The 26,788-nt window shown below is 40.6% G+C and overlaps 1 protein-coding gene across 1 annotated transcript in view; it reads right to left on the reverse strand.

Moving 5' to 3' along the window:
* The window catches only part of LOC122812280 (venom factor-like), a 2,973,268-nt gene that overhangs the window by 441,190 nt on the left and 2,505,290 nt on the right, over nt 1-26,788 (reverse strand). The window contains exon 26 of the mRNA XM_044084681.1: nt 14,572-14,731. Within this exon, the coding sequence (XP_043940616.1) occupies nt 14,572-14,731 (160 nt within the window). The remainder of the gene's footprint in view (nt 1-14,571; nt 14,732-26,788) is intronic.

Here is a 26,788-nt window from a genome sequence, read left to right on the forward strand (position 1 = left end):
GTCTGCTGCAGGGGAAGATAAACGTTTAGTTTTCTGTTTCTGTGGTTTGAGGAACCAGCTTTGGTCACAGCAGAGTCACCCATGTGCAGCTGAAGCAAATTGCTAACCTGCTGTGGTGGCAAAGGGTGTCTGGTTAACTTTTTTATTTTTGTGGCTAGAAGAAGGACTAACCATGAGACTGGTAGTTTGTTCCATGGCCAAGACAAAACTAGTGCCTCTTTCTTTCCCAGTGAAACTAAGCAACACAAGCCAGTAAAACTTAGTAACAATGAACTGGCACTTTTTTCAAATAAAACACAGAAAACATCATTTCAGTACATACCAGTAAACAACTTAACCTCTAAATAGGAATACTAAGCCTGCTATAGCAGGAATATTCGGCAGCCCTAAGATACATAAAAGCGTCGACAACCCACCCCTAAGACCAATTCTGGATGTGACCAGATTAAATACCTACTATATAGCTATGTTTTTGGATGATTTATTAAAAGGGAGCATTAGTAAATTAAATTATGCTTGTAGAGACTCCTGGCATTTCTTAAGTCAAATTAATAATGTGGAATTCAGGAGCAATATTATTTTTGTTACAATACATGTTATTAATCTATACTTAGTGATACAGCAAAAATTGGGATTAACTTGGTTTGAGGAGCAGTTGTTTAACCTAGTGGACTTGCACAATTATAAAGTTAATATAGTAGTTGGTCTCATGGAATTGGTTCTCAAAAACAATTTTATTTTTTTTGAGAACCATTATTTTGAGTAAGTTACTGGAGTAGCAATGGGGGCAGTGTGTGCCCCTGCCTTTGCCAACTTAGTAATGGCACAGTGGGAGCAATCATACATTTTCAAAAGCCCACTTAAAGATTCTTGGTTATTATATAAACGCTTTCTGGATAACCAACATTTTATTTTGTGGAATGACACTCGGGACAAGTTGCAACATTTTTTTCAAGTACATTAACAATACTGTAGGTTTTTTTAAGGTTTACTTGTAACCATGCCCCAGATAAATAACATTCTCGAATGCAGAATTAACAAAGAATAGCAGTGATTCTTGTTTTGTTTCTAACAACTATGGGAAAAGTACATTTTATAATGCATACTTGCACTATGACAGCTGGCATCCGACACATCAGGAAAAGGCAGTGGTCAAATGCCATATGGTTCATTTGGCTCGCATGGTGTCGGATATGGAAGCTTTCATCACTGAATGCGAGGTCTTGATGGATATATTCTACAAGAGAGGTTATCCATTACATTTCTTGCAGGAAATTAGGAATGGAGTGGTTAACAAAAGACAGACTGGCTTCTATGCACCTATTTTAAATGGTAATAGAAGTGGTGACGGCCAAATGTTAGTAACAAGACAATTTAATAATAACAGGAAATTATTTATTGCTATATTTATGGTGGATAGCAACGCTATTGGTGAGATTTCGATAAGGAATTGAAACGTTTTTAAGGAAGACATTTCCCTCCTGAAAAAAGTGGGTGAAAAGCCATGAATAATTTATAGGAAGGACAATATATTTAAAAATTTACTGAAATGGAATAAAACATTGAGTAAAGCGCCTAACAAAAGTCAGGCATGATTAAATGTGGACGATGTTCCCAATGTCAGTATGTTAAAAAAAAAGTTAGGAATGAAAGTTTTTGGATCAAACGTTATTATTCATGCAAATCTAGTCAAGTGATTCCTGCTCTGCATTTTATGTGGGGATGACTAGAAGAAACCTGAAAAGTAGAATTTATGAACATGTGACTGATATTAAGAACTGCACAAGTACTAATGCAGTTTACAGACATATTGAGTATTACAAAGATCACAAGTTTGGAGTTCGTAGTTATTGACCAAGTTTTAAAAGATGACTGGGGTAGCATTATTGATGAGCATTTATATAAATGTGAGTTAAAACTGGCAGTTAAGACTTAATGCAACATGCTACCCAGGTCTAAATGATTCAGTGTCAATTAGTTCTATTTTAAAGTTAAAATATTTTGATGCTTAAATAAGTAGTTATTGTTTTTAATTGATTTGGTGCTGTCATTGGATAAATTTGACATGATTTTTTGAAATGCTATTTTACTGGAAGTTTTTAGTGTAACGTTAATTCTGATGAAGTTTCTAGATTAAATTGAAGGAAAGAAAACCATTAACTTGTCTTAATAAAGTACTTGGTGGAGTATCGGAGTGACATTCTTTTTTTTGCACCACAGGATTGTTTTGGTTATCACTTCATTACACTTTGCCATATCAAAAAAGGTAAATTAAACACAGTATGTTTACAGAAAAAGTAGTTTTAGATTGTTTTTAAAAACTTTTAAACTAACAGAAACAAATGTGCTTTCCCATGTAAATGTAGAATAAAGCTTTGTGACAGTCAACAAAAATATATTCCTAGCCTAAAAAAAGAAACACTTTTTTCATTAAGACATTAACTATAACCAATAAATATTAAACGTGAAACGTTTTTCCCCAAAGACAACTTATCTTCCCAGCAATGGTACAGCGCAAGCTGACCATCAATCCTCAAAAACTGATAGAGTTATGCTCTCTTCTGCCACAAGAAAGCTCTGAAGAGCATAGTGCCCAGACCCATCTTTAAGTCAGCTCAGCTCAAGCTGTCTAATGGTTTGGTCACATGGAAGGTGCGCACTGAAGCTTTGGAAGTTGGCCAGGTATTATATTCATAGCAGGATATAAACCATATAGCTTAGGCTACTACAGTGATCAACATGCCGAAGATCTATTAGTATTCAACTTCTTCAGTGCTTGTAATACTGTATTATATGAGAGCAAATTAAAGGCCTTTGCCTGATGCAAATAACTAATGTCAGCTGACATACCACTCTAGTGAGTCTCTGCCACTTCAGAGTAGAAAGAGATCAAACTGTTAGTACAGTATCTAGCCCTGGAAAAGCCATGTTGCTGCATATCCATGTTATTTCCCAACTTTTCTGATTTGAAAACTCATGGGTTCATAGGTAGGTACTAGGCTATCGGCCCAAGGGCCTAAGTAAGCCTAGCCAACAAGGTTCCCTGGCTTATGCCACCCAAGAAAGTTAATTTCCTGTGCCCCTGTCAATGTTTTACCAATCAGCCAAAGAAGTGTATTAGGCAAAACACTGAATCAACCTTTCAATGTTTTACCTAATATACTTGTTTGTCTGATTGGTCTATAATTGTCAGCCTTATCAGCTCTACCTCTCTTCTGGATTGGTAGCACATGAGCATGTTCTGACTGATACAGAACAAATCCTGCAGTCAACACAAGTTGGTTTAAAATATGGAGCTGAAAATATAGATTAATTGCTATTCTGCAAGAAATACCCATTTAATCCATCTGGACCTTAGTGCTTGTTATAGGCATTTTTATTCAAGTGATGGATAATCTTAATCAACACTTACGTGTGTACCTGGCTTAAAATAAATCACATATGCCAAAATATTCTGAACTACTCTTTCTACTACAGCCTCCAGTTTTTCCAGCAATTTAGTTTCTTCACTCAAGATAATGTTTGATTCTTTATATTTTTTAGTATATGCATATAAAAAGATTTCTTACTATCTCCTGTGAATTTTATTAGGTTAAACTCAGACCTCTTTCTTAAGTATCTTATAGAAGCTTCATTTTTTTTTACATTAGCTTTATACCTCACAATATTCTTATCAAATTGGTTACAATTCACAATCTTCCATATCTTTTCTTAAATTTAAATAATGTTAACAATGATTTATTTGACCATTGTACTTTATTCTCTTATTTTTTATACTCAGAGTTCCCTTCTCTGAAATATATATATATTAATTCCTTCAATTTTAAATATTAATTCCCAACTTTTCTATAGTTTGTTACTGTTTCCATAATTTTCTAAACAGATCTTGTACTTAATACCACAGATTTATTATTATTATTATTATTTAAGATTTTATTTTCTCAAAGGTGATTGTGTCTTGATCAGAATTATGTGGAGGTATTGCTATTTAACTTCAACAGCTTTAGTTTCAGCCAAAGTCAAAACCACATCCAACATACTTTCAACTCTTGTGATTATTTTAATATGTTGGTACAATGTCATACCATGTATTGCCTCCAAAACTGTTTCCTCCAAATTATTGTTTGTTGTATAGTTATCTCCGCAAACATTTTGTGCATTTAAATTTCCCATTAGAATAACAATGGTTTCAATGATACACTTCCTCAAATCACTGGAAGGATGCTCCACATTGGAATCCAACCACCCAAACACTCATTCCACAAAAGAAACAGATAGCATTTCAGACACAGAACTATTCTAAGCCAATTGTGCCTTATACCAATGGCTAACATATACTGACACTCCTCCTTCCCTGTGTGTTAACCTATAGTTATGGAATCCTTCAACACTCTTTATGCTACATGTGCACTGGTGTATACCAAATCAAGTTTCTGCGTAAAAGCAATATCAGTATTTTCTTCTATAACACTATGTCTAAGATTGCTATTTTATTACTATTCTGACTTCTGGCATGTGTGTTTGTGTGTGTGTTTGTGTGTGTGTGTGTGTGTGTGTGTGTGTGTGTGTGTGTGTGTGTGTGTGTGTGTGTGTGTGTGCTCGTGTGAGATAGATTAGAACAGCCATATTATCTTGCAATGGTGAGTGGTTTTGCTTCATGTGATTCACTTCCTGACTTCCTATACTATTATATTTTTGTTTGTAAACTTCATGCTTTCACTATCATCAGGAAATTATTTATTTTGTATCTTACTGGATGTCTTTTACTGTTCCTGATTAGGCAAATTTGAGTTTTTAGTGTTTTTATTAATGGAAAATATGTTGAATTTATGTCACTTTCATGATTCTCGTTTTGTTCTATTTATTTTATTTTTTTTGCAATTATTACTTTATGTAGTCTTAGTAATGTATCTGAGTTGGGGATGTACATCTCTGCTGTTTGAGGTTTTTTTTTTAATTGATTTATTATTTTTATTTTTCTGGAGTATTTCTGTATTGGACAAATTTTTCCTGCTAAACCACTTTTCCAGATAGTGGACATTTTTTGGATATTAAAACCTATGATGGAGGAAGGCTCTATAAGTGAATGTGCAGACAAGTTAGTCTGAAGTAGCCTTTTCCCATACATAGAGCAGACTTTATATACATTCAGCTAGCAATTAGATTTGTCAGATTTCTTTGTTCATTTTATAAATAGTATGCTAATGCCTTTCATGTTCACAGGTAGAGCTGCTGGGAGATACAAAAAGTTGTAGATGCTGTAGTGATATGGGTTAGTGCCAGCATAACCAGCTGGAGTTCTGTAAATAATGATATGTACCTCAAGAATACCTCAAGAAACTGACTACATCCTACCACAATATAGCTCGCTTTGCCACAGCATCCCAGTATAGAACTCACCACTGTCTTAACTTAAAACACACTGGTTAGAACTTCCCAACAAGCTCATATATCAACAACTCTTAATAACTCATAACATTTTGTACCAACCATTAAAGACACCTGCTCTCAATAACCTCCTAATCCCCTATAATAACTTGAAACAGCTGCTCCGAAAAGCTACAGGTCAACATAACTAGAATTACAAATTCAGCAGGTAACTGCCTTTTCTCCAACTCAGTTGGCAAAATATGGAATAACCTTCCTTCACACATCACCTCACTAGCCTCCTTTCCTCTTTTCAAAAAACAACTTTGTTTACATCTGAACAACTTTTGGCTATGTTCCTGTACAAATCCAGACTAATCTACTTTTTTCTTCCTTCTATTATATCCCCAGAAATCTAAATTGCAACCTTTCTCTAGAATATCAAAGACCTAATTGTTCTGTAAAGAATTACTGTCTCTCTCTATATGTGGATAGTTCTATGTCTTATTATTACTTGACCAAGACTGAGATGTAAACATTGTTGCTCAATGTCTGTAACATACAAAATTATTGTAAATGATTTAATTTTTATAACCTTGTTTTATCTTGGAGCTTTGCTCCCCGGGCCTCCACTGAAAATGGAAATTATCCTGTTGGACTAGCCCGGTCAACAAATGTAAAATAAAATAAAATAAAATAAATAAATATGTCCTTTGAATATCAAACTGATTTATACAAGATTCTTGTGTTACAAATGTATTAGAACTGTATGGAATTTGAATATCAAACTGAATTGTACAGATGCTTATGTTACAGAAGTATTAGAACTGCATGGTATTTGAAAATCAAAATGTGCTTGTAAAGTTGCTAGTGTTAAAAAAATGTATCAACAATGGGTCCTGCTGGACAGAGAAGGAATATTCATGTGAGTCTGTATGTTTATATGCTAGCAAAGGACACTGGAAGAGAAGGGGTTAAACAGCTAGCTTACTTCTTATTTTAAGAAAAATACTGTTAATTGGCCCACCTGTTGGGCCATGGAAGTGCTTATCTCACAGCTCTAAACAGGTCCGGAGATGGCATGTGTGGAAGAGGCCTTTGTTCATTAGCTCAGTAAAAAGAGGGGAAGCCCCAGGCACTGCCATAACATTAGCAAAACTTTAGATATGGATCTTATCACATCTATGTTAACATTCTGTCTCATGCTTCAAAGGGGAATAGTGTGAGAACCTAGAGTCAGGTGACCAAATGAGGTCTTGGAAATTTTAGGTATTACAAAGCAAAATCTGTCAGTATTGAGTATTCTGTCTTGGGCCTGACAACAAGAACCATTCATCACTTCATCTACCTTGCTGTATTACGTAAATAGGGAATAGTAATTATCTTAGATTCAGCTAGGAAAATATAGTGAAGCTTAGTTTAGATATTGTTTTTCTTTATTTGTCTGAGTCTGTCCATCAATGTTATTTTCAATATTTCCTGTGATTTGAACTTTGTGGTTTACAGTAAATATATATTCAGTATTTTTGTGTTCTTTTATTATTTGCTATTAAATATATTTAAAACTTTTATTGTGGCTGGTCCTTTTAGAAAGTATTTAACTTTTGTGACACTGTGAGGGCCACATCTGAAGGCCTAGCTGTCTTGGTCAACTACTATCATTTGTATTAGTATTAATATCACAAAGTATAATTAGACACCCTTTGTTAAGGGCCTTAGAGTTGCTGATTTTGGAGTGTCTGGTGGCAGTGATAACTACCTTATACTCTGGGCAGAAGGAGCCAGCCTTTCCCAGGTGCATGTGTGTGTGAAAAATCAAATATTACAGTGTGTGTGTGTGTGTGTGTGTGTGTGTGTGTGTGTGTGTGTGTGTGTGTGTCAGCTACTTGGAGCAGGGACATGAAGTACTGGTTTCACAGAGAGGATCCTGGAGAACGTGGCTTGGACACTCAGCTGAGGACTTAATCCTGTAGCTGTGTTACTGGGGAGCCTTACTGGGATCCTAGAGGGAGACAGATATAAATAAATTCAGACCCGGTCTAACTGCACTCCCTGTGTGCTCTTAAGGGAAATTGTACTTGGTGCGGAGAGCTGCATCTGGAAATAATGTGTGTATCTATTTTTTCTGAATGTGAACGTTCCCTACCGGTGTCAGTGGTGAGGATTGAGGCTCCTTGATCACTGGTGCAGAGTGGGGCCTTCACAGATACAGTAATAAAAAGATGGACATAGATGTAAATTTGGCACATTCTTTTATCATGAATATTTAGTAGGACAACTGAATAAATCATATCAAGAGACATGAACAATACAGATATGCAAGTAAACTTATCATAACTTTTAGTTATGTACTTACCATAACTTTAGATGTATGGGATCCATCTCGCCTACATTCTGTACAGATGGGTTCGGAGCCGATCCTCGGCTCCGACTCGGCACGCTATACAATAGAACAAAGTCTCTTATTGGCTGAGTTACCTCATATCCCAAGATGCACCACTACTGCTTCCCCAGATCTTGTTTGTCCGCACACATGCACACACACATAGACTGTTTTTATAAGATTGCCAGGTGTTTCAAGAGAGGAAACAGTTGTATTCGGACTGTCCGGTCTCTTCTGGCCTCCAAGGTAGGGGGAAGGAGGGTGGGTTATTAGGAATGTAGGCGAGATGGATCCCATACATCTAAAGTTATGGTAAGTACATAACTAAAAGATGTAATGTGATCCTATCTCCCCTACATTCTGTACAGATTGGACAGCGTCCCTAGCACCTAATTCCTGGGTGGCTCATTGGAAAACGGTCCGGAGAACCGTGGAACCGAAGGAAGCTCGACCCCTAGATGCCACATCCAATTTGTAGTGAGAAATAAAGGTGTGTAGAGAAGACCACGTAGCAGCCGCACAGATGTCATTAATAGAGAGCTTGGAATGAAAGGCTGCCGAAGTGGCCATAGCCCTGGTAGAATGAGCTTTCACTGGAATTGTAAGCTCTTTATTTGAAATGCGATAAATATGACTGAAACAGTCTCTGATCCACTTGGCAATAGTGACTTTCGTGACGGCTTTGCCCAATTTATTGTCCGAAAAAGACACAAACAGTTGATCTGATTTTCGTGCTTGGTGTGTCCTGTCCAAATAGAAACGTAATTGTCTGTGCACATCTAAGCTGTGAAAGGTATACTCAGCTCTGTTTGTATACTTAGGGAAAAAAAACAGTAATTCCAGTGATTGTTGCAAACAAAAATTAGAACAAACCTTTGGTATAAAGGATGGGTTTGGTCTAAGAGATACTCTATCCTTGTGAAATACCAGGTATGGTGGTTTGACACATAAGGCTTGAAGTTCTGAAACTCGCCTGGCTGATGTGATAGCAACTAGAAGGGCAGTCTTCCAAGAAAGAAATTTCAAGTCACAGGTTGCTGCCGGTTCAAAGGGAGGTGCGGTTAATGCGCCTAACACTACGTTAAGGTCCCACGGTGGTGTGGGATGAGATATAGGGGGCCGTAGAAGCCAAGCTCCTTTAATAAAAGCTTTGCATAACTTATTGCTCATTAAAGGTGGTTCTATGTTCTCGTGAAAATTGGAAATAGCTGCCAATTGAACTTTGACGGTAGACACCGAACAACCCTGGTTGAACAGGGAAGTTAAAAACTTCAGAACCTCTGACACCGAAGCTGTCCCAGGCCTTTAGGTGCCTCGAAAAATGACCCCCGACTGGCTCCGGAGCTGCACAGTCGGGCACTCCTTCAGGGATGCTGGAAGAGGAGGAGCCACGAAAGGACTCGCGGTCTCCAGTGTTGCGGGGGCCTCCACCGCCTCTGGGATGGCGTCTCCCTGAAAAATTTCCCCTTCCTCTGCCTCTAGAAGGGGAAATCGCTCTGCTGCGATGAGTAAGGCTTTTGAGACTTAAGGAACCACATTTTCCCTCCTCTTCGAGCCTTGGGATGAGGTCTGAAGGGAGTGGAAAACCGGGCCCCTACGGCAGTTAAAGTCTTCCCCTCCTGCTCGCAGCGAGTCAAAGTGTCCTTTACCTTGGGTCCAAAAAGGGAGGACCCATCGAAGGGGGCGTCAGCAAAGGAAGACTTAAAGGCCTCCGCAAAGTGACACAGGCGTAGCCAGGCTTGTCTCCGTTAAGCAACACTTGTGCCCGCCGCTCTGCTCGCTCCTTCGGCTGCATACGAAATGAGCCTCATGGACGAGTTGGATAGGGAGGACAGGGTAGCCAACTGGGAGTTAACCGTCTGGGCTAACTGCTCAGGTAAGTTACCGGAGAGGGTATCCGAAAGCTCCTTGACCAGATCCCTCTGCAGTCTCGTAAAATGCGTCAAGTAGTTCAGAGACCTTAATGTAAAGGTTTCTGAAGCAAGGGTGTGCTTCCCGTATCGATCCATGCTCCTAGACTCCTTATTAGGAGGATGGACGGACGTTGAAGCCTCTGCCACATCTTGTTGGGTGGCAGATGCCACCACCAAGGCATCTACAGCCACTCCTTTGGAAAGAAAATCCTTATCCGGGGGTGCCGACAGGAATTTATTGGGGCAAGCTGGCACCAGTTCAACAGAGTCCGGGTGTTCCTACGCCCTTCGAGAGATCAAATCCAGGAGCTCATCGAAGGGCGGAGACACCCAGGAGGCAGAGGGCTGAGCCCCGAAGGCCTTGAGGAATACCGACTCCTCAGCAGAAGGGGGTTTGGACTGCTAGTCTCCTCGTTGCTTAAGGATTTCCAAGATGTCCGCAAAGGATACATCATCCGAGGACGACTTGGGGGACCCTTCCGCATCATCGAGGTTGGTATCCGAGGTGAGAGGCTCATCAGGGGAGTCGACGTGCTTCCTCTTGCACTGTCTCTTCCTCGGGGGTTACTCCAAAGACGTTTTGGAGGGACCTCCAGGAAGAAGGGAACCCCCAATGGGGGTAACCTCAGGCCCCAGGGCTCCGCTGTCATGAAACAGGGGGATTGCAAAGGAACCAGTCTCCGTGCCAAGGGAAGGTGGTGGTGAGATGGTAGAAGTGGCCAGAGAGGACTTGGCCAAGGCACTCCTCATGGCCTTGAAGGAGGGAACCCCAGAGTCCTGGGAAGGTTCAACCCCCAAGGCCACAGCAGCAGTCGGAACTCCTGCCGCTGATGCACCGAGAGGGAGGCTCGGAACCGAAAGGATTGGTCCCGAAGCGTCCCCCCCGGGGCCGACAGAGGAGGTCCGCTGCATCAACCGACCGAAGGGTGGGGTTGGAGTTAGGGTCGAAACCGACCCGACAACCTCCACCGGCTCCACCAACACCGACTCCAATGGTGCCGAAGCTGTTGGAGGAGGAACCAAGAAGGCAGGGTGGGAAACTGGCTCCGGAGCCGACTGGGCTGGAGCCAAGACCAACTTTTGAAAGACTGGAGACTGAAAAAGCCTTTGAAGCACCCTGAATACATCCGAATCGGACATCCTCGACGACCGAGAAGAGACCGAGCGGGTCCGAGTCGACTTCTCCGCCGGTATTGAAAGACTGGGGGACCGGCTCCGAATGGTTTCGAGAAGTATCGGTGCCGAGGGAGATTCCAGCACCACAGCAATTTCCCTCGGAGCCGATGTGGATTTCGGCACCGAAGGGGAAGAGTCTGAGCGGGCAACCTTCATCAGCTCCGAAGGCAGTGGAGCCGATGGAGATGACTCGCCTCTCGATGCCCGAGCTCTCGGCTCCAAAGCCAGAGGAGTCGAGGCTGGAGACATCGAGGCAGACCGTTCCACCCTCGGCTCCGAAGTCCGTGGAGCCGACGGAGAAGCCTGCCTTGACTTTTTTGCTGCCGGATCCGACGGGCTGGTCATAGCCGAAGATTTTTTCTTCCTCGACGGGGAAGAAGAAGAAGATAGGGCTTCCTCAAAGGAAGGGGTAATAAGCCCTTTCAAAATCAACTTATTTTTCCTCTCTTGGAGCACGCGAGAGGAAAAAGCATGGCAAACGCTACAGGATTCCTGAAGGTGCTTCGGCCCCAAACAGTATACACATAAAGAATGATCGTCTGTAATGGACATTTTATAATTGCATTTCGAACATTTTTTAAATCCTGATGGCCTATGTTCCTTCGACATGGCTATCTACTTCAACACTGACTTCTAAGAGAAAAATAACCCGTAGACTAGGGCAAGGTCCCTCTAAGTTAAACGGGATCACTTACCACCAAGAAAAAATACAATTTACCACAGAAAAAAAATTTTAACTACACAATTCCACAATGAGTAGCTGTTAAACAGCTCTAACTAAGTATGTAGGCAAGGCCCCTCTAACTTAAACGGGATCCTCGAAGAAAAAACAATTTCACCACAAAAATTCAAAAATACTCAGTCACACAACAATAAGTAGCTGTTAAAACAGCTTTTGGGTAAGTTTAGCGAAAATTCTGACAGAAAAATAATCACTAAGAGGCACTTAGCTCAGCCAAGTCCGAGATCACGTCTATGCTGTAGAAGCGGCAAACGAGATCTGGGGAAGCAGTAGTGGTGCATCTTGGGATATGAGGTAACTCAGCCAATAAGAGACTTCGTTCTATTGTATAGCGTGCCGAGTCGGAGCCGAGGATCGGCTCCGAACCCATCTGTACAGAATGTAGGCAAGATAGGATCACATTACATCAGTAGATTATCAAATTATCACTGCTGCAATAACCTAAGCTACATGGTATAGATTCTATGTAACCGTGATCAATATGATGGACCTTTGATGTTGTAAGCAGTTCTTCCTCATCTTTAAAGAAATTATTTTTGTGTGTGTGTGTTTTGTCTGTTTTTTCATATAACTATATTTGTGTGCATATGTGACTGCATGTATGTGTGTGTGTGTGTGTGTGTGTGTGTGTGTGTGTGTGCACGTGTGTGTGTGTGTGTGTGTGTGTGTGTGTGTGTGTGTGTGTGTGTGTGTGTGTGTGTATGTACATATTGTGAAGATTGGGGTAGAGAAGGGGTGAAGGCTGCCAGCCTAGTCAAATAGAATTTGATACATAATTGTGGCATTTGTAAATATAAATGTAAAATATAGCTTTGTTTCTTAAATGAAAGAAAACACTGTAAAATGTGAACTTCAAGATTGTAGCAACATTGCCATTTGCTGTAAGGAAAACTAAGCCAAGCATTTCAAATGTTCTTTGAAGTCAAAATTATGTCTTGTATATCCTTTGATCTAAATAGTGGTGCCAAAGAGGCTAACTGAACACATTCTTTCTATTGTCTTAACGTAAGGAATAATTACTAGAGTGTACATGTGAAATGTCTTTTATTGTTGCAGTTTCCTGAGCAGGTGTTATATTGTTAAATAATGTAGCCTTTTGGTCTGGGAACCCCAGACTAAGTGTCAAAATGATGTAATGTGTATACTGGGAAAACCTAAGTGTCAAAATGATGTAATATGGGAGGGCCCAGCAGAGAGGTTTGTTAGTGAGTTTAAAAAACTATTGTTCAGAGAGAGACTGTAAGCATTTTGATATTGATATCCAACTGTTAGCACTGCCTTATGCTCTCTTTATGTAAGTAGTATCTTAGAAGTATGTTTTTTTGTAGAAATAGCTAGGAGTATAAAGATTACACAAGTGTTTTCTGTTATATCAGAACTTTCCTACTGTATTGTTTTAAGTTTGTGTGTGATCTCTGAACTCTTGAGTAGCGCTGTGGTGTAGTAGTATCATATTATGTTTTTTGTATTTATTATTAAATATTTTAAAAACCTTTTACCTGTGGCTGGTTTGTGTAGAGATAAGTAAGCTCTAGAGTATATTGCATGCTTATAAGTGATCCTGTAATAAGCCCTTCCAATAAGCCTTGGTTGCTTAGTCACACCTACCAACTGCACAGTAATAATTGGACACCCTTTTAAGGGCCTTTGGGTAGCTGATAAGTATTAGCTGGTGGTGGCAGTAATTACTACCTTATAGTCTGGGTAAAGGGGCACAGCTGGAGAATCTGTGTCAGCCTTTCCCAGGAGTGTCTGTGAAGTTGTATAACTACATATCTCAAAGTATGTGTGGTGTGTCAGCTACCTGGGCAGGGACAAGAAGCACTGGTGGGACAGAGAGGCTACTGGAGGTTAGCTTATCAGCTAGGCTGAGATCTGGACCCTATAGCTGTGCCAGTGGGGAGTCTTATTGGGGACCTGGGGAGCAAGGGTGCAACCAGCCCCAGACTGACTGTGATCTTTGTGTGTACTTAAGGGAAAATTGTACTTTACTTTGTGTATATGTTATCCTTTCCTCTTATATGAGATGCCCACCCTGGTGTTAGTGGTAAGGATTGAGGCTCCTTGATTGCTGGGCCAGGTCACGGCCGTCACAAATATTAACAATGTTTCTCAGCATTTTGACATTACAGAAACACAGCTCTGATATCTACAGTTACAAAGAGTCAATAGTTGTGCATTAGATGTTTACACTGTAAATTCATAAAGTTACAGACACAGTGTACTTCTAAGTATTACGGGTGATTAAAATAATGCTTCAGTGTAGAAAACCCAACTAGTTAAAGATCAGAAACCAAGGTTTCTGCATATCATTATTAGGGATATAGTAATGGTCATTACTGTGCTATTCAAATATTTAACTACCTGCCTGTGGTAATAGCTTATGCTAACAGTGTGTTTGCCCTCTTTTCTACATTAAATCATGCTTGGAACAGACTCTCTACAAGTGTGTGGACTTGTTTTTATTTTAAAAATGTTAAAATGAATAAGAATACAGCATGCAGTATTCGCTACTGTTAAACTAGTATTGTGACCATAGTGTGCATATTCATTCATCCACAACCCTTTTTTCCCATTTTTGCACATGGGGTTGGGGTGTCATTTCAACAGTGACAATCATCTAGAGCTAATGTTTACACTGCCAGATAGCTAGTCCTGCTGCGGTAGTTCTTACACACCAAACACTCACACACAATCATTCCTATGGCCAATTTAGTGTCGAATCCACCTTTTGCATGTCTTTGGAATGTGGGAGGAAACAGAAGCACCCAGAGAAAACCCATAAAAGCACAAGGAGGACATGCAGACTCAGCACAGAAGGCATCACAGCCAAGAATTGAACTGGGGAACCTCTTGCTGTGAGACATGAGAGTCAGAAGGAGGAGTTCTTAATGAAGTTGAAAATTATGAAAATGGACAAACTGAACTACAACTCTTGAAGCATATGCATAAATAGAATTGCTGTAGTTTAATTAGTAATTTGTACATACCTGCATTGCTCTTGTGTATACAGGGGCATTCTCCACAAAGACCCCATCTGGCTTTTGTGTGTTAAGGATTAACCACTTCACAGACCCACAGACTTCACTCTGTTGATTACCAATGATACTGTATGCCATGGCAAATATCTTGGCGATATATGCAGTCAACCTATGTTTAGGGTAATAAGACAAAATAGAGTACTTTAAAAACTTTGTGTACAATACTGATCTAAAATGTACAGTTTTCCATTTATTTATTTAATATTAGATAAGGAGATAAGTGAGATAGTCCAATGACCCTTTTCATCATTACATAGGCCACAGGCAAAAATGTATTTATCATTTCATTTATTTATTTGACATTTGATTATCAGGAAAGTCAGACTGGGTAGAAGCCCATTTTCAGTGGAGGCCCGTGGAGAAAAGCCTCAAATTTATTGCAAAACATTTTAAGAACAATAATTTTACAATCTTCAAAAACAAAACAAAAAACATCTGCAGTTTAAATAATTCTAACAAATTAGACGTAACATAAAGAATAGAAGTTATGACTTACCATAACGTTCCATCTATGTTGTCAATCTTCATCTATTCTTGACTTGTGCATGTACGGTTCTGATCCACAGAACCAATCCGGCTGTTAAATAGCTCGCAACAGTCAAAAAAATCTCTTGAGCTACTAGCCTACCCACAATGCGTCTCTCTACATTACCTCAGATTGAGTTTGCAGGCTTACAGAAGAAGATACCCTAACTCAAGCCAGAAGCCCTGTCCAAGGTGTAGCCTAACAAAGAAACCCACGACAGTATGTCGCTCCACCAGAACTCTATAGGAGGGGGCAGGTGAGGTGGGACACAACAACAGATGAAGACAGACAACACAGATGGAACATTATGGTAAGTCATAACTTTTTTATCTGATGTTGTTAATCTTCATCTATTCTTGACTTGTGGGACAGAGTCCCCAGCTACCTTAAATCCTGGGTGGCCCTATGGAAGAACATTCCTGAGAACCATAGAACCAAAGGATGATCTTCCCCTGGAGACCATATCCAATTTGTAATGTGTAATAAAGGTATGTGGAGTAGCCCATTTTGCAGCCACACAAATTTCTGACATGGATGCTTTATAATGAAAAACAGCTGAAGTCACCATAGATCTGGTAGAATGTGCCTTTACCGGCATAGGGAGTCTTAGATTCTTTTTCGTGTAAATAAAGAAAATGCAATTCCTTAACCATCTTGATACAGTAACCTTAGAAACAAGTTTGCCCAAGGTTGTACTTGCAAAAGATATAAATAATTGTTTCTATTGTCGAAATTGCTTAGTTCTGTCCAGATAAAAATTTAACTGCCTGTGCACGTCCAGAAGGTGCAAAACAGTATTCGCCTTTATAGAAAATTTTGAGAAGAAAACAGACAAGTCTACAGATTGATTTATATTGGTCTCTAAAATCACTTTAGGAAGAAAGGATGGATTTGTTCTCAGTGATACTCTGTCTTTATAGAAAACTAGATAACGGGCTTTAGAACATGGAGCCTGTAATTCGGAGACTCATCTCACCGAGGTGATAGCTATAAGAAGCAACGTTTTCCAAGAAAGGTTCTAATGGAGGAAATATTAAGAGACTGCAATACAACAGTCAAGTCCTATAGTGGAAGAGGATCCTTGAATGGGGGCTTTAAACGAATAGTGCTCTTAAGAAAAACCATACAAAGCCTGTGGGAGATTAAGGGCTGATCACTGAAAGAGTTATGGAAATTTGAAATAGCTGCTAAGATAACCTTAATAGTAGAACCAGAAGCTCCTTTACCAGAGATGGTAGCTAGAAACTCTAGAACTTTTTTTACTAGTGCTGAAAAGGATCCAGACCATTATCTCAAGCCCAGTTAGAAAATCTCTTCCATTTACTAGGGTACAGATTCCTGGCGGATGGTTTATGGGATGCCAACAAAATGTCATATAGGAGATGGAATGTCATTATGCCTGGCGACTAATGGAATTGGAGAAACTAACCAGTCACCTTGAGGGTCTGTAGATTGGGGTACAATAGTCCATGAGGATGGGACAGAAGGTCTGGAACTGGGTCCAGAATCCACAGGCGGTGAAGTAGATGAGATGAAAGGAAGGGAAAGCATATTTGTCAAAGCCAGTAAGGTGCAATGAGGATTACTTTGCTTCTCAACTGAGCTGCTTTCCTGAGGAAAAGAGGGATCAGACGGAATGGGGGAAAGGCTTAAAGGAGACTTGGGGGCCAATCAAGGAGAATAGCATTTTTAGGGGACTCCCACTGAAGGAGAATTAGGGCAAAGTATCTTCTGCACTTGTTGTTCAGGGGTGAAGCAAAAATGTTGTAGCAAGGCTGGCCCCAGCAAAGAAAGATCTTCTTTGCCACTCTGGAGTTTAGAGACCACTCATGAGGTATGAGGATGCATCTGCTCAGTTTGTCCGCAATCATGTTTGAACTTCCCGGGATGTGTGTTGTTATCAGAAAGCGGTTGGAATTTATGGCCCACTGTCATAGCAAGTAGGACTTGGTTCCCCCTTTGTTTGTTGATGCACCAGACTACAGACATGTTGTCTGATTGAATAGCTATCGTCCCTTGAGGTAAGGCAGACTGAAATACTTACAATGCTATAAGCACTGCCCTGAGCTCCAGAACACTGATATGCAGATTTGTCTCAGAGGGGGACCAAGTGCCTCGGACTGTCTTCCCCAGATAATCCCCCCTCTCCCCATCTGGGAAGCATCAGTGGTCACTATAGTCTTGGGCTGAGGGAGGACAAAGGAATGACCTAGAAGAATCTCCTTGGACTGCATCCACCAAAATAGGTCATTTTTGTATCGGCTGGATATAAAAACTAGGTGATTCATGGGGTGGGTTAGAATAGACCATTGGTTCTCAAGCAGCCAATGAAGAAGTCTCATGTGAAGCTTGCTAGTGGGACTAACGTGATCGCTGCTGCCATGGAGCCCAATGTTTGCAGAATTTGCTGACCTGGTATTTTGCTTGAATGAAGAATAGAGTGAACCTGCAATTGTATTTTCTGCAACCTGTGAAGGGGAAGGCATGCCACACGAGAGACAGTGTTGAGAAGAGGTCTGATGAATTCCGTATCCTGAGAAGAGGTTAATTGAGACTTCGCAAGATTGACCTTGATGCCCAACTGTTGAGATAGCTCCAGAATGAAATCCATTGTTCACAGAAGTAGATGACTGGGGGAAGCAGTGAGGAGCCAGTTGTCTAGGTAAGGAAACACCCAGAATCTGTGCCGCTGAAAATGTGCTATGATCGCTGCCATGCATTTGGTGAACACCCTGGGGGCTGTGTAAGATGAAAGGACAGCACTCTGAATTGGTAATGCCTGGCTCCTAGCCAGAAGCAGAGAAACTTTCTTGAGCATTTGTCCATCTTTATGTGGTAATATGCATTTCGAAAGTTAATAGAGCACATCCAATTGTTTTCCTCTAAGAAAGGAAGTACTGACTGAACCGTGACCATCCAGAATTTTGACTGTTGGACACATTTGTTTAGAATGCTGAGATCCAAATTTGGTCTACAGTCCCGTTTTCTTTGAAACTAAAAAGAATCTTGAGCAAAATCAGAATCCTAATTGGTCTGGTGTGAGTTCTTGTATGACTCTTGCTTCTAGCAGCTTTTGTACCTCTAATGCTGTTTGATCCCTCTGACTGGATGGAACATTAGGGAGACTTGTTCGGGTTGTCAGGTAAAGGGTGAAGGGGATTGAATAACCTCTGGCAATAATCCTTAGCACCCAGCCATCAGTAGTTATGTGTCACCAGGCGATTGGGTGCAAGGAGAATATTACCCCGAGGGGAGCCTGTACCACTTCTTAAACCACATTTTGCCACTCCTTTGATTCCTGGAGTAGGCTTGTTGAGCACACAGCAGAGTATTTCCATCCTTTTCACACCTGGACAGAGTTTCCTTAACTTTGGGCCGAAACAAGGAGGATCTGTCAAAGGAAGCATTGATGAAGGAAGACCTGAATGGTTCCGCAAACTTGCACAGGCACATCCAAGCATGTCGTTGAATAGCAGCACCTGAACCTGCTGACCTGGTCCCCCCTTCGGCTGCATGCACAATAAGCCTCAAGGATGAATTTGAAATAGACTCCAGGGTAGCTAACTGGGAGGCCACCTTTTCTTGAACCATGTCAACCACTGCTCTCGCCAGGGTATCTGACAGGTCCTTGACCAGATCCCTCTGAAGTCTAGTAAAGTGTGTCAGAATGTTCAAGGACTTGATGGAGAAGGTCGATGATGCATAGACGAGCTTCCCAAATCTGTCCATTGCCCTGGACTCTTGGTTAGTGGGATGTACAGAAGAACTTTTCTCAGCTAGTTTTTTCTTGGTGACAGCTGCTACCACCATGGCATCAACTACTAAGCCCTTTGCCCAATGTGGATGGTCCTCAGGAGCAGAAAGTATTTTGTCAGGTTTCTGGGGGACAGGTTCTACAGAGTCAGGAGCCTTCCAAGCCTGCTGAGCGATCAATGTAATTAGGTCATCAGGGGGCATGGTCACCCAGGAGGTAGACGAGCGAGCACCAATGGCCTGCAAATATACGAATACTTCAGAGGAAGGGTCTTTGAGCTTCCAATCACCCATCTGTTTTAGAATCCCAAAAGTGTCTCCAAAGGAGATAAATTCCAGGGGAGACTGTGGAGAATCCTCCCCCTCATCAAAATCTGTGTCCTCCATGGCGGATTCTTCAGGAGAATCAAGGTGTTTCCTCTTACACAATCTCTTCCAAGGTGGCTCTACAATGGCAGCATCTGAAGAGGACTTGAAAGAGGGTATGCCTTTAGCGGGTAAGTCTTGCGGCCATATTTGCTCGCTGTCCACCTGAGATGAGGCAGTGGCCAAGGCTCTTTCCATGGCTTGAAAAGCAAGACCCCCTGAGGAGAGATGGGAGCCCAGAACCAAAACAGACAAACTAGGAACCGGGGTCACACCCCACCCCGAGAGACCCCACCTGATATACCAGAACCAAAGACGGGTCCTATGTTGGCCACCCCCTAGGCCCAATGGCAAAAACATAGTCCCAGGGACCCATGAGTCCCAAAGGCATCAAAGTTGTCAGAGCGGTACCCAGTGTCAAAGACAAAAAGGTTGTCGGTGCCGAAGTTATTGGGACCTGTGAAGTTAGAGTCAAGTGCTCTAAAGCCTGTGAGGAGGTCAGAGGAGGAGAATAAGAAGGGGTTGTAGGAGAGAAACACCTGCACCAGAAGGGACAGGGGGCTGAGAAGATGAGGGAAGACCCCTGGCTGCCAGGATCTGATCCACCAACCTTAGTTATCAACTTCTGAGAGACTTCTGGTGGAGTGAGCAGACAATCCAGAAGGAGACTTGGGTCTCTATAGAAAGGGGGTAGGAAGTTGCCCAAAAGTGGATTCCAAGAAGGCGGAATAATTGGTCCTGGGCTGAGTAGAAATATCAGTCTTCGGTGCTGTCTGCGGGGCCATGGGAGATATCAGACATGGCAGCAGTGACAATTGATGCCTGGTGTTGGACCCATAGGCAAAGTAGAAGTGGTAGGAGTCATAGTTTGAGTGGGTGTTGTGGTCGGTGTCGATGACACCAGTAAAGGTAATAGTGCTGAAGATTTAGTCTGTTCTGAAAGCTTCAGAACCTTAGATTTCGGTTCCTAAGAGGAACCTGTGGATGCATGTTTATGCTTTTTTACAGTCGGTACTGAGGGAAATGTCATTACTGAACGGGAAGTTTTGGAACTAGAGGCCGGAGGAAAATGATCAGCCTTGGACAAGGCTTCTTCAAAAGGTGCTTTAAAAAGCCCCTTGAGAATAAGCTTATTTCTACATTCTACCAGGGCTCTGTTACTGAAACCCTGGCAGATTGTACAGTCAGTACTTAAGTGGCGGCACACCCAAACAATAAATACAACAGTCATGGCCATCCGAGTTTAGCATTTTCCTACCTCACTCTTCACACTGTTTGAAACCAGTAGTGGAACCTTTGGATTTTTCTGCCATCGCCCTAAATAAAAACCAGGAGAGGCAGAAGGAAAAGGAAAAGAGGAGAAAGGCCAGCAAATAGTCACACCACAAAGGAAAGCACTAACAGCAATGGTAGAAAGATTACCTAATGGTAAAGGAGGGGGGGATGGGAACTACCAACGATGGTAGCAGAAATTACCAATGGTAAAGGGAAAGTAAGAAACACACTCATACAAATGAGTAGACCAGAAAATTAAAGCGTCTAAACATTAATACTAGTAACCAAGAGAAAAAAGGACAAAAATATAAAGATTTTCTTAGCTACGAGAGAGGAGTTGGCTGACGCATCTTTCTGCAAGAGTGGCAAATGAGATCTGAGGTAATGTAGAGAGGGGCATTGTGGATAGATTAGTAGCTTGAGAGATTTTCTTGGCTGACGCGAGCTATTTAATGGCTGGATCAGTTCCTGTACACCCAAAAGTCAAGATTAGATGAAGATTGACAACATCAGATCATTGGTTAAGAATTGATACAAATTATATGACAATCATTTAATATTTAGAGACATTTTAGACAGTTTGTAGAGAAATTAAAGGTAATTTAGTCTAATACAAACAGGAATTGCAATATGTAGTGAGGGAAAACAGGCTTATGGTATTATGGTATATTTACAGAAAAAGTAAGGGAAGAGAATTTGATAGCAGTAAGGAAGTAAGTGAAGAAGGGAGAGTAAAGAGGTATAAGGAATGAAAATGTACTTGTTCACATTTAGGGATATACTTTATCCTGGTTTTGAGCAAGAACAGAGTTAGATTCTAGCTAAGAAATCTTTCAGAGTGGTTTTGAAAGATGGGAGGGAGGATATAGACGTCATGGATACAGGTAAGGAGTTCCAGGCCTTAGCAACCTTGTACAAGTACAGACAATCAGTAGATTGGCTAGGTTTTGTAGACAGACAGGAGTTTTTGGTCAGTGGATTGCAATGACCGACTGGGAACATAGCTATGTAGTGTTTTTTAGTGCTGGACAAGCAAATGGATGCTGGATAATTTTAGAGGTGGCAAGAAGCTGTGTATATGTTAATTGATGAGACAGTTCTAACCAATTTAAGCTGTTTGGTGCTGTACAGTGGTGGGTTCGGAAAGGGGTATTTGCTGCAATTTTAGCAACTTTGTTATACAATATCATAGCTGAGCAGTATTATATACACCAAAAGATGTGCAGTTATGTATAAGCTAACCCACAAATAACAATAGTTGTACGGAATGATCTTGACAAAAATCAGTAGTCAATAAGACCTAGATGGATATATAAAGTAACAGGACTACATACATTGTTAAATAATTACACATATCTGAAGCAAATACTTGTTTAAAGCCAACAGTTATGACAGGAAGTATAATCAGTGGATATGCCCCATATTGCTGAGTCATCTAAGTATATTTTTATCACAACTTAGGAGAAAGGATGGGTAAGATAAGAAGAACAACATTCTGAGTACTACATTGTGTAAGAGGTAAGGGGATAAAAGCTTGAAAGGTAGACAGTAAGGTAAATGAATGGTGATCTATAGCGTTATTCTAGACAGAAACTTCACTTAGAAAAATGAAAGAAATAAGAATATAGGACTGATGTGAAGGAAGTGTAATGGAGATCTTACTTTGGACAGAACAGAATTCAAGATAGAATGTGGTCAATTTTAAAAAGTTCTGTTGGGTATGGAACAGCAAAATAGGCATCTGTATAGGGTGTAAGCCCTTGAAATTTGTGAAGTAAGAGAATGTTAAGAAATAGAAAAAGCCTGAGGGATAACAGTGTGTGGCAAAAGTTGTTAAATAGAAATGTAGAGAATGTGGAGCACTGGAGAAAGGAGGAAAGAATACAGTGATGTGTGAAAGGGTCTGGTAAGGTGATGAAGCAAAAAATCTTTAGTACGGTTTTTGTACACTCAAAAGTATTGTGGGCATTTCTGAGAGCTACTAAGGGGAAGAAGTATTCTAGAGTAGCTAAAGAACAGTTGCCTAAGTAAACTTACCATAACAGTAGATATTCAAATAGTTAATGTTGCAGTAGCCTTAGCCATACCTCTCAACTTGGAAACATCAAAAATCTGGACAAGGCCCATGAAAAATAGGTACAAATCTGTATGCTGATTAACATAAAATTTTCACACATAATTACGTAACCCTGCCCATTCCAGTGGAATTGTGGAATACCAACTTTCTAATGCAAACTGAAAAATAGACAACCAAAATATGGTATCAGACTCCCCCTGCAGCTATTCCAATGTCCCATTACCTGGTTATTTTGCCCCATTTACCATAAACAATAATCTGCATACTGCTTTACTTCTACAATGATTATTTGGATTTTATTTTTACATTTTATAGCACATTGCACAAACACTAATAGACATCTGCTAAACAAAGCAATACTGTCTCACAATGAAAATAGACTTAGCATTAAAACTTCTCTGCAGTTGAAACTCACATTCATTGAAACAGCATTGAAACCCACATGACATCCAAAGAAAATGCATCTGGCTAGTAGTGGATAAAGATTACCTTTGGGCTGTTTTCAAATTATAGGCCCCTTGCACACAAAACAAGAAACATACACGTGTTCTTTGATACACCTTTCTGACTTTATTAAATTATATTTCTTGTATAATACAGCACACTTGTTAGACTTAGAGCACATTTTAAAATTATTGTTTGAACATTTTTTTCCAGTAGGCAATGACACAAAATGCATGAACCAATTTCCAGTAGGCAATGAAACAAAATGTATGAACCAATAATGACAAAACTGCCTATTTCAGAACATTTCCAACATATTTGTTGCTCTTTCCACTGAGGCACAAATGCCCTTGTGCATGTCATTTTCTCACTTCTGTTGCATCTGTAGCCATACCCTTGACTTGTTACACCCACCTCTTTTAAAAGTACAACAACACAGTACAGTATCAGCAATGCATCTACATACTGTGGGAGTAGAAGCCACAGCCTTCTCCATCAAAAGCAAGTATTTAACCTGTTATGCTATTAACAATGCAAGCAGACTCCCCATAAGCAACACTACACTCCTCTTCCCCTGAAGCTCTCAGCTCCTTGTAAAATCCACTTGACACTCAACTGTATCTCTCAACTTTGCAGCACAAGAAATCTGGAAAAAGCCAAAATTTATGGGGGGGGGGACAAAAGCCCAAAAACCAGGGACACAATTTAAACATTACTTGTATAATTTTGGAAAGTTGCTAGAATAAAATGTTGTGTTTCCACCATGCATTTTGCTGCCAAGTCTTGAACCCAGGACGCTGTGCACTACGGTCAGAGCAACATACAACTATAACAAATCAGCAGTTTCCTAAAAGATAGGAAGACTGAAACTTAAATGGCTATCATTTAGTGAATTCAGTTCTCACGTCTCACCATAGCGCTCAACCTCTTAGCAGAAAAAAACTGGACAAAGCCAATAACTGGGGAATACAGCCCCAAAAATAGGGACACATTTCAAATACTGATCTTATAAACTTTGAAAATTTGTAAAACAAAAAGTTTTGTGCTGCCATTTATTTTCAGAAGAATATGAAGTCTGAAATTCAGATGCCTGTCTGTCATTATTTAGTGAATTTAATGTAGATAACCACAGATGTTATGAGGAACAAAACAAAAATATGAGAAAACTACAGATGTTATGAGGAACAGGACAAAAAAATGAGAGTTTTCACAAGTGGTGGTGGGTAGGAACTTCAGGCTATTGTTACCTTTACCTCTAGCCACTAGGTATATTCACCTGGGCATTTTACACACACACACACACACACACACACACACACACACACACACACACACACACACACACACACTCCCCAGACAGCAAGCGAACATCAATGCAGCATAATAATAAATACTTACACACTCCCCATAGAGCGAGCAAATGTCAATGCAGCATACCTCTGCAGTCCGACTGCAATTTCGATTCCTGCTTGCTACCGAATAATCTCTGCCGTTTGCGGCGGAATTACCACCATCATTCCAGTTCTGTTTACCACCATTACTCCTCATGGCTTGGTGCAGCCGTAAATGCATGAACGTGAGCTCAAAGCTCAACTCCAACAGGCTGGGAGGCCGTTTCATGGACCTGATGTCATCAAGCACATGATGACATCAGCTCAAAATGCCGAAAAAAAATTTAAAATAAAAAGCCAGGAAATTCGGAAAGTAAGGGGTGCCAGTCGGGAATCGTGGCACCCCATTATTTGGACCCCAAAACTCTGTAAAAACCAAGTAATTTGGTACAGTTGGGAGGTATGGCCTTAGTTGTATGGGTTATATCCTGCTAAATATATAATGACCAGCCAGCATCCAAAGATTTCAGGGCACCTTCCATGTAGTCAAACTATTAGTTTGCTCAAGCTGAGCTGACTAAAAAGTTAAGTTTAAAGGCCAAGCTCTTCAGAGCTTTCATGTCAATAGAGAGACGGAGGCTAAAGCCCTGAAAAGGGCAATGCTAGGAAAACACAAACAAAAGGTCCTCTCCCTGGCAACAAAAACATAAAAAAATAAGGGGGAGTGGAGGGAGTGGCTATTGCAGCAGTTACTGTTCAAACATCTACTGTTATGGTAAATTTACTTACATAACTGTACTTTGTTCATCATATGGATCATTGCTTTGCTATATGGTTAGATTACCATAGCTTAGACTGAGTGACAGTAGGAAGGATATGGATCCATGAGCATCTAGTGAGTGGTCCTAGCAAAACCTGTTCTACACCAGGAGAAGGAATCTAGATTATAGGGCTTTGTAAATGAATGTGCAGAGAACCAAGCTGCTGCTTCTAGAATACTTCTAGAATCCAACCCTGTCTGAAAAGCAACAAATAAAGCCACAGCTCTGGTAGAATGAGCCTTGACCCTGCCAGAATTATCTTTTTGTGCTGGGCATAAAAAAATAACAGCATGAGATAACTACCTGGAAATAGTCTGCTTTGAATCGGTTTGTCCTTTTTTCTTACCTTCACTAGAAAAAAACAACTAATCAGAGTTCTTGAAAGATGTCATTCTGTTAAGATAGTGCCTGAGTTGTCTATGGACATCCAAGGTAAGGAATATCCTTTCTCCCTCATTTTCACGTTCTAGAAAAAAGGCGGAGAGATGGATAGCTAGGCTTAAAGTAAACTCAGATACCCTTTTATTCATAAGTGAAAGTTCTTAAGGAAACCTTATCTTTATGGAAAATGAGATAAAGTTGACTCACCATAAGAGCTTGCAACTCAGATAATGTTTTTGCAGAGGACAGAGCAATGAGGAAAACTGTTTCCTATGCTAAGAATCTTAAATCAGCCAAATGGAACAAGAATTATTTTTTTTCTAGCACAAAATTTACATCCAGAGGAGGAGCCATCTGTTTCCTAGGAGGCTTGGTAGGCAACACCCCTTACAAAAAACAATTTCACATGAGATTGCATTGAAAGAGGAGGATCTATTGGCAGACATGGTGAAATGACCAACAAATAAACATCAATAGAGGAGTAAAGACAGGCCAGAGGATTGTAACTCACATAAATAATGTAGAACCAGAGAAACACTAACTCTGAGTGGGTGCTGGTTCTTCTCTTTACAAATATCTATATGATTTTATAGTAGCAGGTTTTCTCACCTCAATTTAATACTTGCTGCGCATTCTCAGAAAAAAAGGCTCCTAAAGGTATTGTGATTCTGTTATCCAGACAGTTAGATGCAGGTGTTTGGGGTGAGGATGTAGCAAACATCCCTTGTCATGTGTGAGTAGATAGTCTGTAAGGAAGCTTGTGGTAATTGCCCCTGGCCATTTCCAAAAGAAGAGAGAACCACTGTTGCCTGGGTCAGAAGGAAGTCACCACAATGATCTTTAGAGAGTCCTTCGGATTCTTCAGAATGACCCTGTATAGTGGAAAAAAGAAAAAGGATCTGTCTTCCAGGCCTTTTTGCATTGAGTCCTAGTGCAGAATTTTGCCAACTGATTGTTGTGCTTGGAAGCAAAAAGATCTACTTGAGGTGTTCCTCACAGTGGTATTAATTTGTGGTAGATCCCCTGATGCAATTTTCATTTTTGAGAGCTTTCCTGGTCCTTTGCAGCTTGTCGGCAATACAGTTTTACTCTGACAGTATGTAAGCTACCTGCAGAGTGAGAATTTGTTGAAAAGCTATATTCCAGGCCACTATGTAGTCTGTGAAGAGGGTAAGATTTAGTTAGCCCTTAT

This window comes from Protopterus annectens, chromosome 9.part0 (assembly GCF_019279795.1).
Source record: "Protopterus annectens isolate FY-2018-M chromosome 9.part0, PAN1.0, whole genome shotgun sequence".
Taxonomy (NCBI): domain Eukaryota; kingdom Metazoa; phylum Chordata; order Ceratodontiformes; family Protopteridae; genus Protopterus; species Protopterus annectens.